This window comes from Heteronotia binoei, chromosome 3 (assembly GCF_032191835.1).
Source record: "Heteronotia binoei isolate CCM8104 ecotype False Entrance Well chromosome 3, APGP_CSIRO_Hbin_v1, whole genome shotgun sequence".
NCBI classification, from domain to species: domain Eukaryota; kingdom Metazoa; phylum Chordata; class Lepidosauria; order Squamata; family Gekkonidae; genus Heteronotia; species Heteronotia binoei.
The window spans coordinates 133,760,075-133,780,195 of record NC_083225.1 but is presented as its reverse complement, the minus strand read 5'-3'; the positions used below and the strand labels follow the sequence as shown (position 1 = coordinate 133,780,195).

Below are 20,121 nucleotides of genomic sequence, written 5' to 3'. Positions count from 1 at the left end.
TATCCATTTTTGCACATGTGTATTCTTATGAATGTGTATGACCAAAACATAAGGACAGGTCAAGAAGGACTAGTGACCGTCATTAAGGTCTAGTTATGTTTGTGGTACTGAGAAAAGGCTATAATCAATCCTATGGTATAAAACATATAAGGAATAGAGTATATGCCAGAAAATGAATCTATTTCAACCAAATAGTCTACATGCAAATTTTTTAGTTTCCATATTATCACATTGCTATGGAATTCCAATTTGGCCTATTATGAAATCTTCCAAGAGTACAGCCTCTGCCGTGCTTGAGTTCAATACAATGACAAAAAGAAAAAGGCCTGAAAAGTGTTCACATGGACATTATGTGGGTATTACAACACTACAATAAGTTTTGATAGTCACCAACTAAGCTGCATTAGTGTTCCAGATATTAAATCCTCTAACCACAAACCATGAGAATAAGAAACACTTTCCAGGGTACGGAACATGCTCCTTCTCTACACTTTGAAGAGAAGTATTCTGACAATTTAAAGATTTGCATTTTCTTTATTTTCACACTTAAGCATAAAGGGCCTCCCTGCTTGACACCTTAAAATCTACAGCTGAATGAAATGCCATAGTTCAGAAGTCACCATCATTCTCTCTATCTGTTAAAACCTGTATGGGTACACAAGCCACTCTGGAAAATAGAAAGATATTTAGGTCTTATTTATCAGGATAAAACAAGTTCATGGTATTTCCTTTGGTAGAAATTAGTCAACGCTATGCACCCCTAAGACCAACATAGTAGGTACCTGCCTCTCCTCTACTATTCTTTCATACATCCCCATAACTGTTCCAAGCTGTTGCTTTGGGCCACTTAATTTCTTAACACACAGTATTATTCATAGCCCTATACTTTTACACTGAGATTGAAGTCATGGAGACAGTCACACCACAGTATTTAGAGTGAGCCAAACTACTAAAGAGGATGTGGGATCAGTTGGATTAGTAACAATCTGCCATGGCCATTCTATTTACATGCCAAAGCACGGCAATTAGATAATCAAGTTAAGAGTTTGTCTGCCCCAAGAATATATAAAAAACTAACCCCCTCCCCCCGAAAAGATCAAAACAAGCAGCAATTTTTATATAAAATAAAAAAATGAAAAAGAAATTGTCAGTAGCATCTATCACCTCTCTGCATCTGAACTGCACTTATACAAACTAGTCCATTAGTACAGCAGCTTGCTAGAAATTGACTTTGGTTCAAGCTTAGTTTTAAAAAAATAAAACATTAAAAAAATCAAAACACACATTAAAGACGGTGGACGGACATTTGCTCATTTCCCTGTTTGCAGTTCACAAGTTTTTAAAAAAGGTTTAGGAAGAATTTGTCATTTTAAGTAGCTTGTGAAACGTGAAGCTGAAGTTTCAGAGATGAACAAAGAGCAAAACAGCATGATGGACTTGGGAAAAGAGACACAGATTTCAGCATTAATGCAGGGCTCATGAATAGAATCACCTGACAGCAAAGGCTTTGAGAATGGGCTGCTGCCTTTCTGGAATCAGGTGGTGAGATGTTGAAGAATTACTTTGGTAGGGAATGGAATAACTCGCTACTTTGGAATTCCCTTCTCACCATCTTTAGTGAAACAGACCACTAGGCAGTTGCCCCTCCCTGAAGATACTTTCCAATTCAGTTCAAAAGATAAACGAGTTCTACATCAAGTTCAATATCACTGTAGAAGGTTCTAGTTCATACTTAACAGTCGGATAACAAACATTTGCTTAATCTCTGTCTCTTCCTCCCTTGTTAGTAGCTGTTTGCAAATACCACTCCTTGCGTTGCTTGGAAACATATTTTCTCCTCTAGTAGAAGCATTTTCTGCCATAAGTGATTGAGCCAGCAGCCTGACCACCCAGAGACAGTATGAAATATTGCAAGATACATGCAACATGCCAGTGTTCACCAGAAAGACTGTTACTCGCTCTCCCACAAGCAGGCTGGCCAGGTTTTTGATGATTCCTTACCATCTATTTCCACAGCAGCAAACAAGTGTCAAAGAAGACCATGGACTGTTTAAAATGGAGTAAGAACCCAAGGCTGCTTTTTTACAGCTGTGTTGGCATAAAACTGGTACTTTCTGACCACGTGACCCAGTTTACTTTTGGATAGAAATACCCAAGCTAAAAATATTTTCAATGCAACTGTACAGGAGAAACCACCAAATGTGTCCTTAGAAAACCTATGCCAAACAAACAGCCAAGTGGGATGCATATAAGTTATCATCAATACAAGCAGCCTCCTGAGAAAGTAAATAACAGAAATATATTCCCAAAGTTGTAAAGTGGCAATTTCCATGCTATGGTGAGATATGAGAGCTACCAACACTGGCACTGAAGATAGACTCTACAGGGCCAAATCCTTCTCCCTTGGCATCAACAGGAGCCAAAGACGTGCAAATGAGAGCCAGATTTGGCCCATGTATGCTGAGCAAGCGGCTGTCCAGTCAAAACTCCCACCTCACAAGCATGGACAATCTTTGCACATTACCCTCTGCATGTTCACTTAGCTGCCCGCACAAGTGGCAAAAGCCTTTCCAAACACCTCTGACAGAGTCCCAAAAACATACAAGCCATGGAAGAGGAAACAAACACACATTTGCAAAAGATAGGGCAGCAAGAAATTCACAAGCTCCCCTCTCTCTCCTTCACATGGCATGGGAGCTCACTAAAAATGATATAGGAGCAAAGACAAATGTGTCCAAACTATATATATATATATGTGTGTATATATATATATATATAAAAATAATAATAATAATAATCATAAAGAGATACATCAGTAATACAGGCCTGCCTAAATTGTACCAGTTAAGAAAGGAACCCCCAACACGATTGATAAGATTATAAACACCTTGTATGACATTATGGCCTGTACAACAGACCAATAAATGATAATTAAAAAAAGATATTTAGATCAAAAAGAAAGAAGAAATCCCATTCCTATGTTTGAGCTGATAACCCACCTTAACTTGCCATTGAGACTGCTGGAAATGATAAGTAGTCCTTTTTTGTTTTTGTTTTTTTTTTTACATTTTTGGTTAGAAAGTTCTCCAATCAATGAAGCAATCCTGAAAAGACAGTGTTTATTATAAAATTAGGCAAATGTCTGTCCCAGTTTTTAATCCTTCCTGGTTATTTTTTTTCTCTTCCTTTTCTTGTATTTTTTCCTTCTCTCCCTTGTCCCCAGCAACATGGCGAGAGGAAGCCAATCACACCTTGCAGTTTATATAAGCCCAGCCAGCAGCCATTCTCACAGGCATGGGGCAGCACAGCTCAGCCCCACTCACTGCGCCTTGGAGGCAGTAGTGGTGGTGGAAGAGGCAGCTCCACTGGCGGAGGCCACTGTGAAGAGAGAGTTCTGGATAGACTCTGCTGAGGTGGAGGTGGCGTGAAGGCTGGCGACTGGTCCAGAGGCCCCTGCGGAGGCTGCAGCTGCAGAGACCAAGCTAACGGGGTTGCTGGTGAGCAGTGAAAGGTTCTGTGGGTTCAGGAACAGGGGGGCAGTTACGATGTTGGGCGTACCTCCAGCATTAGCAAATACCAAGTTTCCAGTTGCATCCAGTGATGTTATTGGAAGAGTGCCACCAGATGCAAGAGCTAGAAGAGGATGAAGTAGACAACATTAGCATTGGCTGCTCTAAAAGGAACAGTGCTTTACTGCATTTTGTAATCAATCACTAATACAAATGATTCCTGAAAGCAAACCTCTTCTAACCAATCTACAGTGCTAGAGAGAAACTGGATTTAGAGTGACATGGAACAGAGGACTGATAATAGCCTAGAGAAGATTTTAAGATCTCTTGTGGATATGCAAAGTGAATTCATTTTCTTGTTAGGAAATATATCTTTTAACCCTATAACTAGCACTTGCTGTAAAGACCCATTAAGTTATTAAATATATTCTGAAAATTTCAAGCAAAAACAGGTAAAGTTGGATTTTAAGTGCCCCAACAGTGCTTTAACCCATTCAGAGACTCCCTAGCCCAGAACTGTTCTATGATAACACTGTGTTCTATGATAACTGATCTATGATCCCCCTTTGAGCCTTTGAGTGATGTGACAATCCTATCAGTTAAGTACCTGCTCACTCTGAAGAATCACTTCATACTAAGAATAGTTCCATTTGCCCCCACACTTATTTCTGGCTTACAAAACCTAAGAAGCATCTCGATTATGAACATCAATTAAAGGTATTTTTTTATGCTTGAAAACGTCATTTGCTTACACATGTACTTTGCATCGATCAGATTTATGCTATCCAAATCAGATGGCTGCTGAAACTAGTTTTAATTTAATCTGGGAATTTCTTTTCAAGAGCAACAACAAAAATTTTTTGAAGGAAGCTAGCAGTTACATTAATAGCAAAATTTTTCTGAGGGTTTCCATGTATCTCTAATAGGAACTAGAGTCTAAGTGGGATAAAAAACAACAACACAACCCCCCCCCCCCGTTGTACAAAAGGCCATTCATTGCACAATAATTCATGACCATATGCCTCTAAATTAGTTCCACTGCATTTTATATTTAACACTGTATTAGTCTTGTATTTCAGATTTTATAGGAATTCGTGGTGATCCTTGTCATTTATATGCACCTTAGTTTGAACGTTATAGGTCTCCATGACTGACTTGTGACCTACTGGAATCAACAATGGAATGGAGACAAGTGAGATAATGCAGGAGATTACCGGGGATGGGGAAGGTGAAACTTTTGTCTGCTTATCCAAACTGCATGAAACCTATCCATACTAATGATATACCAGACTTGGGCTAACTTCACTGGCATCCAAACCCATGTATGTTCTGAGAAACAGTGTAACATGTAGCCTGGGGAGCGGGGAGTAGAAGCATAGAAGGAATAAGATGGAGCCTGGCATAATGGGAAGGGAGGACAGAAAGTTTAGATAGGGCTTAGGACCAAGGTTATGAAGTGGCCAGGACTGCCAACAGAGGGGTTGTGAGGTGAAAAAAATCACTGTCAGCTGGAGGGTCCTTGAAGAAAGGCATCATGCTGCATCCAGTCAAATGTCTTTCTGTTTATTTTAATACTTTTCTGACTGCAACCACTAGGGTTGAAGTAAAAGATTCTTCTATTGCGTAGACCTCCTGTTCTCTAAGACTGGAGCAAATTAACCTAATGGGCCATTTCAACTGGGCTTCAGGTCTGGTTCTGGCATCCCAAGACATCCTTGGTTGCCCTGTATGATGCCTATGCCAGGAGTGAGACAGGGGAAATGCAACCTTTTTGATTCTGCTGCATCTCTCATGGTATTGTTCTGGAGCAGCTGGCTAAGATGGGAGTGGGGGATACTGCATTGAACTGGGGAATATTGTTCAGCTCTGTGGATTCTCCAGCATGGAGTTCCTCAGGGGTCTGTTCCATTCCCCATGCTATTTGACATCTACATGAAACCACTGAGTGGGGTCATCCCAAGTTTTGGAGTGTGCTGCCATCAGTATGCTGATAATCACAATGGATGCTGATGACATGTGGTTCTATTTTTCCTTTTAATTGTCAGCAGGTGAAGCTGTGGATGTGCTAAACTAGTGTCTGGCTATGACAATGGACTCAATCCAGACAAGACTGAGATGCTGCTCCTGGGTGATTTATTTGATTAGATGGGAGGTTCACAACCTGTTCTGGATGGGGTCATACTCCCCCTGAAGGAGCAAGTTTACAGCCTGGGGGTGCTCCTTGATCCATCTCTGTCACTTGAGGCTCAGGTGGCATCAGTGGCTCAAAGTGCTTTCCAGCAGCTTCGGCTGGTGGCCCAGTTGTACCCCTATCTGGAAAGGGATAGCTTGGCTTCAGTAACTTATGCTCTGGTAATCTCCAGACTAGATTCCTGCAACTGGACCCAGAGGACCAAATGTAAGACCAGTTCTGGCCTGCCTGTATTGGCTGCCTGTATGTTTCAAGTCCCTAGGAACAGAAGCTGGCCCTGGGATCTGCATGCAGCAGGGAGGTTTCTCCCCACTTCACACAGACCTTGGCTAGAGGCTTCTGTTGCCAGGCAGCTAAAACCACCTGGGAACAGCAGCTGGCCCCAGGATCTGCACACAGTGGGGAGGTCTCTCCCCGCTGCACACAGACCCTGGCTAGAGGAGGAGGTAGGAGGGACACTGGAGGTTCAGGAGCAGCACTCAAGTGCACTCCTGCTCAATCTGAGCCCTGGTTTTCTGCTGTGTTCTGAAACAGGAAATTCAATCATCTGGGGTAAGGAACAGACATGCTGTTGGCATGATCCAGCTCTCACCTTCTGAAGGCACAGTCCCACCACCACAGGATGGTGGAATAGTTGTGTTGATCTGCTTCTAAAGACTCAGAGAGGTAACTGGATTCTAGAGGTTCCTAGCAGATATACCTACTCATGCTGTTCCTGGGGCTCTGCTATGCCCAGAAGCAGAAATTTGGGGACAGTTTGGGCTGCAGTGGGAAGGGGACAATGAGAAAGTCAGACTCTACTACCCATCATGTTGGTCCTTTAGAATCGTTGCTATGCCTAGAATATACAATAACTGAAGAAGTCCTCATTTAAACAGCACTGGTATGCTGAGAAGTGTTGCTGAATGGTAATCCCCCAATTCTGCATCTCCCTCCTCTAGGAAAATCACTAAGTTTAAGCTTAAGAAAATCATCATAGCTTAAGCTTAAGTACAGTCACTTACTGATCTCAGTGGGATTTTCCCAAGTATGCACACTTAGAATTTCAGCCTTTCTTATGGAAAAAAGAACACAAATGAACAGAGAGGTGAAGCCAGCTATAGTCTACTAACCTTGAATAGTTGCCAGTGTACTGTTACTCATCAGAGCTGGGCTGAGAGCACCGCCTAGTGTCCCTGGGTTGAGACTGAGTAAGGCACCTCTGTAATTCCAGACCAGAAAACAAAAATAAGATGAACTGAATAATTTCCAGGTGGGCTGCTTGAGACATATTCTATATATTAGTCTACAAAGACTGGACTTAAGGACAAAATTGTATTTCCCCTCAAATGTATCACAGATTTAGAAAAGTCCTCACAGCATTCCATGACTTAGTTTTCCCAGTGTCTTCCAGATTCTTTTTTCATAGTGGTAAATAGGGATGGACACGAGCTGGGAAAACGGAGGTTCATTTTGGTTTGTGGTGCCACACGAACCTTCATAGACTTTTCCATTTACAGAACCAGTTCATTCTGTGAGGTTCGTGATGTGGTAAAATGCCCCCCCTGAGGGACAGAGATACAAAACTCATCATAAGTCTCCAGCTGACTCTCTTCTACTGATCCTCCAAGTTTGGCGAGGATTGGATTTAGGGGGGGGTCAAGTTACAGCCCCCAAAGCAGGCTGACCTGGGGAAGTGCTCTCTGGGGAAATTATAGCTGATTCAGAAGTGTGTCGAACAGACCTCCTTCAAGCTAGAGGTGTTCAAAAAAAGTATGAGGTTGGAGGTGTTCTGGCAAGGCAACCGTTATTTAATCCCGGTGCCCAGTGTGAACAGAGAGATAGGTGGCTCACAGTCCTGAGTCCACTCTACCTCACACAATCCCAGTCAGTCAAAGCTAGTAATGAAGCCCAATGCAGGCGTGGGGGGTGGAATCCTTAGCTAAGAAGCCAATGAAGCTGAGCCCCTCTGCTCAGACAGGTGCCTCAGAACTCTGAGTAAGCACCAAACACCCCCAGCCTCACTATTTACAGGGGAAATGACTTCCAGTTACTCGAGGCTCTCTGGCTGCTGTGAAGAATTAACCCTTCAAAGTCCTTCAGCTGTTTGTACAGTACTTCTGAGCTTCTTCAAAGCGCAGTCCATCACACCAGCACTGCCTGTCAAGTTTTGGAGGGTTGCTATTGGTGTTTCCAATAATTCAACCCCCCCCCCCCATGTCTGCTGCGGACACTTCCAACACAATCCACTACAAGATACCCGACCTTCTGAAAACTGTATGGAAGGTCATGGGAGGGTCATTGAGGCTAGACTGCATAGACCTCGGCACATGAACCACAATCCAGGCAATTTTAGTTGTAAATTTAGGGTCATGGGCAGGCTAATGTCCATCCCTTGTGGCAAATCATGACTCCCCTGTCTTGGATGGCTCAGGCTAGCCTGATCTCATCAGATCTCAGAAACTAAGCAGGGTTGGCCTTGGTTACTATTTGAATGGGAGACCACCAAGAAATCCAAGGTCATGACAGGCAGGCAATGGCAAACCACTTTTGAATGTCTCTTGCCCTGAAAACCTTAAGGGGTTGCCATGAGGTGGCTGTGACTTTATGGCACATTTCACCACCACCACCACCACCATATCATGGCTGGCCTTCATATCCCAATCAAACTTATGAGACTGGATGTTATTCCATAATTATATTTATATAATCACACGGTAACTCTCAAAACTTCAAGAATCACAGTCTCTAAAAGGCAAATAAAAATGATAGAAAGATTTAGGAGCTGTATAAACTTGAAATGAAACTTTCAGACATTAACACGTCATATTTTATTTTCCAAACATTATCTTTTTCACCTAACTACTAAATGAGGAAGACCTGAAGTGGCCAACTTCCAAACAGAACAATGTTTTTAAAGAAAAACCACTTACCCAGCTGCAAACTGCGAGGATGCCATCAAGCCTGGATTTAGTCCTGCTGCTGCCGCCATGGCAGCAAGACTTGCATTTGCAGGCAATTGTGCAGCTCCTTGTAGTGCAGCTGCTGCTGCAGTTTGCAAACCAGAAGCAGTTACCATCACCTGGCTGGTCCCAAGAGCTGAGGACATGGGGGTGGAGGTTGTCTGTGTTGTGCTGGTCTCACTGGCACTGGATGCCTCAGAAGTGGAAGCGGAGGCAGAAGGAGAGGGACTCAGTGAGGGTGATGTCACTGCCGAGGAAGCTGGAGGAGCGGTAGAAATCACAGTTGCTGTGTTGTTGGGGAGGGTTTCCGTGGTGCCTGAAAGGATTGTTTCAATTAGACATGCTTGGAAAAGACCTGTACCCACATGAAGAGCACTGCACAAAAGGATGTCAGCCTGCTGGAACAAAAGGGCAAAACAAAAGGCTGAATCATGTGAACGGATATCAGGCTGGAGTTAAAGCAAGAGGCTTTAACAGAAAGAGGCTGCATTTTCAACCTGAACAAACAGGAGATCTACCTTACTATCAGAGAAAGCCATGTGGACATTCCCAGCAGAAATGACAGTGAATCAAAAGCAAATCTACTTTGCAGAGTAAGAAAAGGGAAGGCCCACTTTCCACACTGTGCAATTTCACTCACTGTTATTTACCATTAACAAACATGTGTACTCTGTTTCACTATGTTTTGAGTGTGAGCAATACGCATGTCCAAATTTATTTATTTATTTAGAATATTTATAAGCAGCCTGTTAAGACTCCAGCACCAAGAGGCTTATAATTAAAAAACACATTCCAAAATGAAATCATAAACACACACACAAACCAACAAAGTTTTAAAAGGTGCCACTGGTCTCAAACTTCGTTCTTTTCCTGAGACCAACATGGTTACCCACCTTAATCTACACACAAAAACCACCAGACATAAGCAATATAAAAACAATTCATAAAATAGAAGACCATTAAAAGCTAATAACCCCCTAATTAAATGTTTCCGTGTTCACACTCTAGGTCCTCTATATGTTGGTTTATTTCAGACAAAACAGCAGGCCCATAACTTGGCCATGAGATGGTCTCAGGCTTAGATGCTCCCTTTCCCCCTCAAGGATTCCCTTCCTACTTGTTGATTAAAGACATACCATAGTTTGGCAATTTGAATGCAACAGCAAACTATGGTTTTCCCAAACCAGGTAGCAAGCTGGAACATGCAAAGAGAAAGAGAAGGGAGTATGAGAGCCCAACACTTGGACCCCTCTATCTCAACCAGAATACAATGTACTGAGTTCCTCTAATACAGTAAATGGATCTAAATAACGGTATAAATTATATAAGAAATAATTTGCTAAATACATGGATGAAATATAAGAAATATGGAGATGAGAGAAGACCGTTATGGATAGTGCCAGCTGAAGTAATAAAAATAATGGCTGAGATAGGTGAAGAAAAGTGGTTGTCATATAATCAATAATTAAAAATGCAAAGTGGCAAAATAGAATTTAAAACTGCTGAAGAGTTGAATAATAAATATGATTGGTTCCAAGTGCAACAAATAAAGAGCTTGGTGGATAATGATATCAAAACTGAAGGAATAAGAAAAGAACAAACAGAAATGGAAAAAGTTCTGCTTGGAGATAATGAAAAATTAATTTAAAAATATATAAATTACTTTTGAAACGGTCTACGGAGGATGAAGTAGTGAAATCTCAAATGATTAAATGGGCAATTAATGTAAATAAAGAAATACAGATTGAAACTTTGGAATACTTGTGGAAGAATTCTATGAAGCTCTCGACGTGTCATAGTATTAAAGAGAACTGTTTTAAAATGATGTATAGGTGGTATATGACTCCTAAAAAATTGGCAAAGATGAACAATAAGATGCCAGACAGATGTTGGAAATGTAAAAAACATGAAGGTTCTTTCTACCATATGTGGTGGACTTGTGAAAGAGCAAAAAAGGTACTGGCAGATGATTCAGCAAGAAATTTCTAAGATCTTGGGATATGAATTTAAGAAAGTTGCAGAGACTTTTCTATTGGGATTACAAATGGAAAACTTTCCAAAAGAAGACAGAACTGTAATTTTGTACTTGCTTTCAGCTGCTAGGACATTATATGAGCAGTTGTGGAAGCAAGAAAAAATACCAGAGAAATGGGATTGGATTATAAAAGTTATGACATGGAGTGAAATGGACAAATTAACAAAAATATTAAGAGACTATGATTTAGAAGTTTTTAAGACGGAGTGGAAAACGTTTAGAAGATATGTAGAAAAAGAGTGGAAAATAAAAGGACATTGGACAATTTTTGATAATGATTAAGTTTTAAAAAGAAGAAGAATATAAATTTTTGTTTTAATAGTTAAGGGTACCTTTAAATATTTGTATTTTAAGTAAATAACACCGGCGGGGGTCAAGTAACGGGGGGAGGGGTGGGTAGAAAGTAATATATGGGGTAGATAAAAGAAGTTTTTAAAGATGTAAGAAATAGATTTATTACCATATGTTAATTGTTTTATCTAAGAACGGTATAAATTATATGGATGAAGCCTACTCAGCCTTAGAACTGGCGTATATATATTCCTTCTGAATGTCATTCCTTAATTATCCCTCACAGTCCAAGGACAGAGTTTGATGAAGCTATACATAAAAAGTTCACATAGCCACACAAGGACACAACATTGAGCTATACTGCCCTGGTTAAATGGTGGCAATGAATACCCACAGTTAAATATATGGAATTTCCTGTCTGACATATGCAAACAGGAAACTTGAGGTTGGAGCCTATACTTTCCTTCTGCTTGTGCAATGTGGTCCTCTGTTGGGGAGCTTCACTAGACAACAGCAAGGGCCATTCTTCTGGCAGCTGCATCACGATGAGCAAAAGGAACAGTAAGGTTCTAGCCCTTGGGCCTTTAAATTTCATGGTTTCTTAATCAGTAATTCATATAGGGTTGCCACTAAAATGTTATTTTTTTATTTTCCTGACTTTTCTTGACCAACATCTGTCAATTTCCCTGACCGCTATTCAAATATAACCACAAGTTAAAAAATGAATAGGTCATGTTGCATTAATACAAGGCTTAATGAAATGTTCCACTCTACAACTACACAAGTCTCAATTGCAAAAATATTTGTCAAAGTAAGAGATTTAATATCAGCTTCTTTCAACATTAACTGCAGCAACATCTGCTTTGCAATTGCACCAAAAATTGCACCAAGAAACAAACTTCAATTCAAGTAAACTCTGAATGCTAATAAGTAGGAACTTTCCAAAGATTGGAGCAGATCATCAGCAAGAAAGGAGGTGGAGTTTCTGCAATCTAGAGAAGCAGACAACCCTCATTTGCAACCTTTATGCATGGGAGAAGACAGGAGAGAGGGTGAGAGAGCTGGTACTCTATAAACTCCAGCAGAAACAAAACTTACTTTGCATGGTGAAGAGTAGAAAATGCTAGTTGTCTGTGAAATCCAACAGTGGCAAAACTCATTTGAAACTCTGTGCTGGGTTTAGCAGGAGACAAAACATCCATTCTATACACAAGCATTACCCAAAAACATGCTTATCTTTATATGTAAGTTAAATGCAGTACCAGCAGGTAGGGATAAAAACAGTTAGATGTTTAAAGTTTGTATATTTTGTTAAATGTTTAAACTAGCCTTGCTTTGCAAATGCTACAGGCAGACCTTGGAAATCATGCAGGGATAGAGCTCAACAAACACATTAGGCTGGTTGCTGGGGGTGGAGCTGAGAAAAAGGTGAAGCTGGGAAAGGGCATAATTAAGTTTTACTTGTATTCTGCTACTTCTCTATTTCAGTTGCCACAAGTGGTCAAAAATCCACTGTTTGAATATATTTTAATTACAATTTCCCTGACTTCAGACCAATTTCCCTGACTTTCCCTGAGCAATTTCCATTTCCCTGACTTTCCAGAAAGTGGCAACCCTGTCATGACTCTCTTGCAACTGATATATCATGTAATCCAGTTTCTTCAGAAAGTCTGGCTTTTTATTATTGATGGTTGGTGTCTAAGCAAATCCGCCACCTGCCTTCTGCTACCTCATTCTGAATTCACAAAAACAGGTTGTTTACCTGTAACAAGTTTTTTGTGTGGTCTACTGTGCAATTACATAAATGCATTCCATGTCTTTGCAGAACATCAATTTGGAACTTTTGAAATGGTAAGCTTTTAGGCATGGAACTGTCTCCCCCTATCACTGTGCACAACTAAGGGGCAAAGCCATGATTCCCCCAAAATAACATCATAACAAGGAAAAAGCCATGGGGGTGGGGTGGGGGAAGGCAGCCTGGTGTAGCCTAATCTTATCAGATCTTGAAAGCTAAACAGAGTCAGAACTTGGAAAAGAAATCACCAAGGAAGGCAATGGCAGACCACCTCTGCTTCCCACTTGCCTTCTGAAATCCCTTGCTGGGGTCACCATAAGTAGGTTGTGACTTGATGGCACATACTTATGTACATAAATTAGAAATACCTGTTGTGTGGAAGGAGGTCATATGACCAGTAACATTCATCACCGGTAAGCAACCTGTTTTCCTTCTTGACACAATTTCACATCCAAGTCATATTATCTCACAAAGAAGGAAAACAGCCCTCTTGCAGAGTTCTGATAACAGGATACTTCACAGAAGAAGACTGAAGGGGACTCCATTCATACAATTCCTGAAAGGGTTTGTGAGCCATCTCATAGAAGAGGTTGATACCTAGTGACTAAAGCCCCATGAAAATATATTCTATTCCCTTTTAGGACTAACATAGCAGACACATATGGCAAGGTTTTTATGGCTAGTACCTATGTCATCATAGTTTAGGTGCCATCCTGTTCAAACAGAAAGCCAGGGCTCTTTGAGGATCCAAAAAGTGGACTACAGATTCAATAGCAGAATAGGTGATGAGATGGATGGACAGAGTTTGATGAAGCCTTTGATAAATGTCTTCAATACAGGATGGGTAAAGGAAGAATGCCTTTTCAAGTGGGGTATTGCAGCTGACATAACTACCATATGCACTTAAAGAAATCAGTATACAGTTTTTGAGCTGTCAGGCTGTTTTGTTGGGAGGGAGTCATCCACTGATTCAGTTAATTTCCTGCCTTAGAAGGAAGTACAGTCTCTAAGTAGGAGCTCTGATATCTCAACACCCTATAAGCTACAAACTAAAACCTTCCTTGCTTATCATGTTTTTGCCTATTTACCTCCCTTTCCTCTGTGCCTTTCTTCACATGTTTCTCTCCCTTTTCCACCTTTTGTGGCTGAGGCACAGAAGGACAGGAAGACTTAGATGAAACCTTGGATGGTTTTCTCTTCACAGAGGATGGGAACCCCCTGCTTCTCCCCAAACCAGCTGAGCTCTGTGAAAGTGTGCATAGCTGATGAGACTCCAAAAGAATTTGGGAACCATGCAGCACAGCCAGGTTATGGGAGGATGCCATTTTGTCAACAATGGATTTTGACAGGAAACCTCCCTGAAGTTTTGTATGGGTATGTTTATACACCTTCAGCCTGTCTGGGAAGGGTGGGATATATAAATATAATATATATTATAATATAATAATAAATATAAATAACTAAATATGTAGTCCCAGCCATCAAACCAATACTAGAGCAACAGGGGAGAAAATGTGTGTGGGGAAGAATCTCAATTCCTTTCCTTACCCGCTTCACAGACTGCACTTCAGAAATGTCTAGTTGGCTTAAATAAGTGATGCTACAGGAATTTAAATGCATACAAAAGGGCAAAACCCTTCCTGCCTATAAGGGGAGGAAAAGACAGCATTCATGCTCCCTTCTGTTCTTCCTATAAGTCTTCCAGGAGGGGAGGCAGAGATGAATATCACGAATAGAGGAGGGATTCAGATCATTGGTCTTGGTTCATAAAAGCAGTCTGGAAGACAATTCTGTAGTGCACGTTCCCTCCCCCCCCCTCCCTAAGGAGAAGGGATTAGGCTCTGCCTCACATGCCTCAGGCATCAATTCTTATAAAGAAGATAAAGATAGTAGGCACATTGATGACCAAAAGCTATTGAGGAAGAATGAGCATGGATTCTGTAAGGGGATATCTTTTCTCACAAAACTTTTAGAGTTCTCTGAAGGAGTGAACAAACGTGACCCAGTAGATGTTGTTTACCTAGACTTCCATAAATGTTTGATAAAGCTCCTCATCAAAGGCTCCTGAGCAAACTCAGCAGTCATGGGATAAGAGGACAAGTTGTCTTGTGGTTTAAAAACTGGCTAATTAACAGGAAACAGAGAGTGACTATAAATGGGCAGTTTTCACAGTGGAAGGTGGTAAACAGTGGGGTACAGTAGGGCTTGGTGCTAGGTCTGGTGCTTTTTAACTTGTTTGTTAATAATTGGAGTCAAAAGCAAGCAGTGAAGTGGCTAAATGTGTGGATGACACTATGTTGTTCAGGCCAGTGAGAACCAGGGCAGACTGTGAGATTTTGTAGAAAAATAGGCGGTGGAGCTCATCCACGGATCGTTATGCAGCTGCACCTACTATTCAATGGACAAGGAGGTGGGACTCTCAGAAAGGTTCAGGAGCTGTGCTCCTGTGAGCTCCCACTGAATCCGAGGCCTGGAAGGAAGTACTTCATCCTAAGAATAACTAACATGTGGTGCAGATGGCAGCTCCAAGCATTAATAGCTTCAAGAGGGGATTGGATAAACATACAAAGCAGAGATCCACAGTGGCTATTAACCACAATGTGTAGATAGAGCAGTATGTCTGGTGCTTGCAGGGGGGGGGGGCAACAGTGGGAAGGCTTCTGCAGTTTTGGCCTGCTGGTAGACCTCTAGATGGCATTTGAGTTTTGCCACTGTGTGACACAGTATTGGACTGGATGGGCCATTGGCCTGATCCAACATAGCTTCTCTTTATGCTTGTAACTCCTGAGACTTCTCCCAGAAAGAGAAGGGATAATAGTGCCTTAACAGTTTGAGCACCTATTTAATCAAGAAGACTATTAAGGGCTGCTAGCCAAAGTGACCCCCAATCTCGCAGAACCTGCTGACTCAGGGGAAAAAAACTCTAAGGCAACCAAATGGAGTCATAGAGTTCTTCCCAAGGTTACCAGGAGTAGAGAGCATGGTATCCTTCTCCTGAATCCTCTGAACAAATTAAGGAAGAGTAAACTAATTCCCTCTCCAATAAACAGAATCCTAACCTAGCCAAAAGAGTTTATTATTTTTTAATTAAGCAATGGGTATTTTACATGTTCCACTAGTAGATGACCCAGTTGTAGTCCTCTTATCAGGGGTACCTGGTCACCAAGGACAGCAAAGGATCCCTACTGGTACATAAACTGGACTATGCCCTCAAAACATTGCATGAGGCCTTGGCTATGGCCATTAGGGCTGAATCAATGGAAGACTCACCCCCAGGAGACAGAAGGCTCAAGTTTTGGTCCTGCGTCTTTGATGGACAGAGGAAAATCTGTCATGAAACCCTCTGCTTCATAGCAAGAATGTGATTTTTTTCACTGTTTCAACAAACCTGCACTTCACAACCTTAAGAATAATTGGCTTTATGACAAGAAACAAATCACAGAACAAATGGAACAGAATTTGTGGTGCTTATTCTCTGGGATGCTCAGAGGTGTCTAATATCATGCCTTCAGAGAAAATGAACTAGATGTTTTGATAAAGTCATGTGAAAATCACATAACTGTGTCTATGTAATAGAACAAAGTTGGAGTCCAGTAGCACCTTTAAGACCAACAAAGTTTTAGTGAGAACATAAGCTTTTGTGCACTAAAAGCACACTTCATCGGACAGCTTACATTCTCAATAAAACGTTGATGGTCTTAAAACTGCAACTGGACTCCAACTTTGATTCAGACCAACATGGCTGCCCACCTGGATGTCTTTATGTAAGACAGCCACACATGGAAACCACAGAATCTCTCAGTGCTTGGTTGGCGGTGAGATTATTTTATCTTTTCTAAAAAGGCTTGGTAAGAATTTTAGAAACTGCATTTTATCTTTATGCAAGCTAGGGAGGAGAAAGGATGATATATATGCTTTTTTATTTATGTCATTTACATATGTTAAAGCAGGGGTGTCATTTGTTATGAGGGCTGGATCTAACATAAATTAGGCCTTGTTGGACCGGGTCCTGTTGAGTTGGGCCGGGCCCTGTTGGGCCAGGCCATGTGTGTACATATTTAAGATTAGGTAGCAGAGATATAAACTTTATCAGGGGTCATTTTGTAGAAAAATATGTGGTGGAGCCCATCTAGGGATTGTTATGCAGCTGCAAATACTATTCAATGAACTATTCAATTTATTATTATTAAAATTTATTACAAGGAGATGGAACTCTCAGAAGAGGAGGAACTCTTAGAAAGGTCCTGTTACCTCCCACTGAATCCGAGGCCTGAATTTTATAAAGGACACAGACAAACACATTTTTTTTTAAACTTAAACCATTCTTGAAATGTTAGCACTTGTTCTTAAAAGTTCTTAGAAGACAATATTAAGTAATTACTGGCTGATCAATCCATGGAGAAATGCCAGAGCATTAAAAGTTTTGTGGCCACTGTTTCTGCTTCTGGGTGTTATAAACTGCAGTACTAAGATGCATTGATCAACCTGTGGGGATCATTGCTTCCATATACAGTTTACCATGTTGTTAGTTTTGTGTTCCAAGTTAAAAGGCAGCTCTTCAACATGAATCTTGGTCTCAGCAGTAAGGTTTGTGAAACAAAGTTGGACATGGCAGTGAAAGGCTCTGGCAAGAAATATTAATCTGCTGCTTAGGAGAGTAAGGTCCCTCATTTTTACATCAAAGCCAGATTTTTGTTGTCAACTGTTAAGCGGTCCAAAGAAGAAGCACACTCTTCTCTCAAAGGACATTTTAATAGTGGGCCAAATTGTTGGCTGTGCACAGGGCAAGGGCTGCTCATGAACAGAGCCTGTAGTTAGTAGAATGCAACTTCTGACCCCCTCTGTCAATGGAAGCGGAATGGGGGATTTTATAGCCCCTTATCCTGTTCAGAGTGGTAAGCTGCAGTACTAAAGTCCAACCTCTGCTCACAACCTAAGCTCGGTTCCCAGCTGATGCTGGGTTCAGGTAGTCGGCTTAAGGCTGACTCAGCCTTCCAGCATTCTAAGGTTGATAAAATGAGTACTCAGCTTGCTGGGGGTAAAGTGTAGGTGACTGGGGAAGGTGGTGGCAAACCACCCTGTAAAAAGTCTGCCAAGAAAACATTATGATGTGACATCACCCTGTGGGTCAGTAATGACTCGGTGCTTACACAGGGGACTACCTTTACCTTTTTATCTGTGCACTGTCCACCATAATGGAAACAGATGCAAAATAAAAAAGTAGTAAAGGCTCTCAAGGACCTTAGACACTGGTGGCATAATGGCACTACATGAAGTAATGCAATCAGTATATAGAAAGCCACATATGAACCTTCGCGTTCAATGACTGGGATATATGCCTGGGTCCTATGAATGAGGTCCACATCTGCCAGATAATCTTTGCAATGCAGCATACTTCTCTTCTGCTAACAGTTCTCTTATATAATGGCCCATCAAAAACTACCAATCATGCACAAACAGAAGTCTTATCAGAACAGGAAAAATGTTCAGTGGCAGAGGCTACCTAGGATGCACCAACCTTGTACCTAACATCCAAGCCTTGGACTCAAGAGGGTTGTTGTTGGACACGGATACTGAGTTAAGTGGCTATGAGTTATTCCACATTCATCTTCATATCCACTGAGGCTATGAGTGGCTTAGAATTGACCCTGATGTACCTAGAGACAAATCTGAGGCTTAATGTGATTTTCTTCAGACTATTTGCTATTCTTATCTCTTGAGCGCAAGGAAGAATACAAGATGTCTGCAAGGTAATTCTAAGCCTGAGCTGCTGGTGAACTGCAGTTGAAATTAAGGGACTAATGGAAGCCCCAAGCAAGGTCTGTACTAATGGTGGCAAATGCTTGGTACCAGAACAGCTATAGCCATGGAATTAATCAGTGTAGTTGACCAGTGCCAGAGGTCAAGACAAAGTAGCTGAAGGAAGAAGAGTTGGTTTTATAATCTGCCCTTCACTACCCAATGGAGTCTCAGAGCGATTACAATCACCTTCCCTTCCTCTCCCCACAACAGACACCCTGTGAGCTAGGTGGGGTTGAGAGAATTCTGACAGAACTTGCGACTGTCCCAAGGTCAGCCAACTGGATTTATGTGGAAGAGAGGAGAATCCAACCCAGTTCTCCAATTAGAGTCCGTTGCTCTTAACCACTACACCAAACTGAGCTGGTTGCAACACTGTGGCCATCAGAACAAAGGCTTGGTCTCAAGAGAGTGATAGATACCAAACACCTTGAATAGCATGGCGATCCAGAGCTGTAGTACCCTGGCAAATATTGCTACTGATGCATTGGGGCAGATGCAGGACTCGACTGAACAGACATAGATGGGTAAGAGTCCCATTCTTCACCATGATATTCCTCAGACTTCCAGTAATGGGGTTGTTAGTGTAAAGAATAGTAATAACCCCATGGATTGGACTGGTACTGAGAGGACCAGTGTCAGTCCTAAGACCTTGGCAGTGAGTGAATAGACTCAATCCAGTCCTGAAACAGGACAGGAGAGCTCTTCCTGGAAGGAAAAGGAGACACTGGTGGAACAATGGATCACTCTTTGAGAGCCAGTTGGTTTAGTGGTTAAGTGTGCGGACTCTTATCTGGGAGAACCAAGTTTGATTCCTACACTTGCACCTAGGCCTTGGGTCAGCCATAGCTCTGGCAGAGGTTGTCTTTGAAAGAGCAGCTGCTGTGAGAGTTTTCTCAGTCCCACCCACCTCACAGGGTGTCTGTTGTGGGGGAGGAAGATAAAGGAGATTGTGAGCCGCTCTGAGACTCTGAGATTCGGAGTGGAGGGCGGGATATAAATCCAATATCTTCTTCTTCAAGGTGGTGATGAATGCAGGATATACAGCAGTCCTTTGGAGAAGGGTCTCATGAGTTGTACATCAGGAGACTGGTCCCAATCAATGAAAGAAGCCTGAGTAGCAGTGATGACCCTTTCATCCTTTTGTAGATTAGACCTGATGGCTCAAGTACTAGAATTGGAGTGGCCTGCATCAAAGAGGCTGTTCCAGTCAGGGTCATATTAAAGGAACAGACTTCAGTATATTAGTATATTTTGGCTGGCTGTCCCTCCACTTCTTCTGTTCAAGAACAAAAGAATGTCAAGACTGACTTTTTGTGGCCTGGACTGAGTGCATCTGTTTCTTAAACCTACAGGCACTTATCATTTTTTAGGGCTCTTACATCCCTCCCCCCTTTTTTCAAGATTTCATGCTTTTTTCTGGAAACCTGGAGTTTTCCTCAGGATTGTAGAAAGATCTGTCACCTGTTCATGGCTCCAGTCTCTGGATTTAAGTAGGCACAGATTTGGCCATATTGACAATTAGATATATTGATGATAGGTAGGTCTGAATTCCTCAC

The 20,121-nt window shown here is 41.6% G+C and overlaps 1 protein-coding gene across 5 annotated transcripts in view; it reads right to left on the bottom strand.

The window, feature by feature from the left end:
* Positions 1-514: 514 nt before the first annotated feature.
* POU2F1 (POU class 2 homeobox 1) overlaps positions 515-20,121 on the bottom strand; it is a 146,249-nt gene continuing 126,642 nt past the window's right edge. For all 5 annotated transcript variants that reach the window (XM_060234469.1, XM_060234473.1, XM_060234470.1 and 2 more), the window contains 3 exons: positions 8,613-8,958; positions 6,813-6,901; positions 515-3,633 (listed from right to left, as the gene is read on the bottom strand). In XM_060234469.1, the coding sequence (XP_060090452.1) occupies positions 3,320-3,633; positions 6,813-6,901; positions 8,613-8,958 (749 nt within the window). In that variant the 3' untranslated portion in view covers positions 515-3,319. The remainder of the gene's footprint in view (positions 3,634-6,812; positions 6,902-8,612; positions 8,959-20,121) is intronic.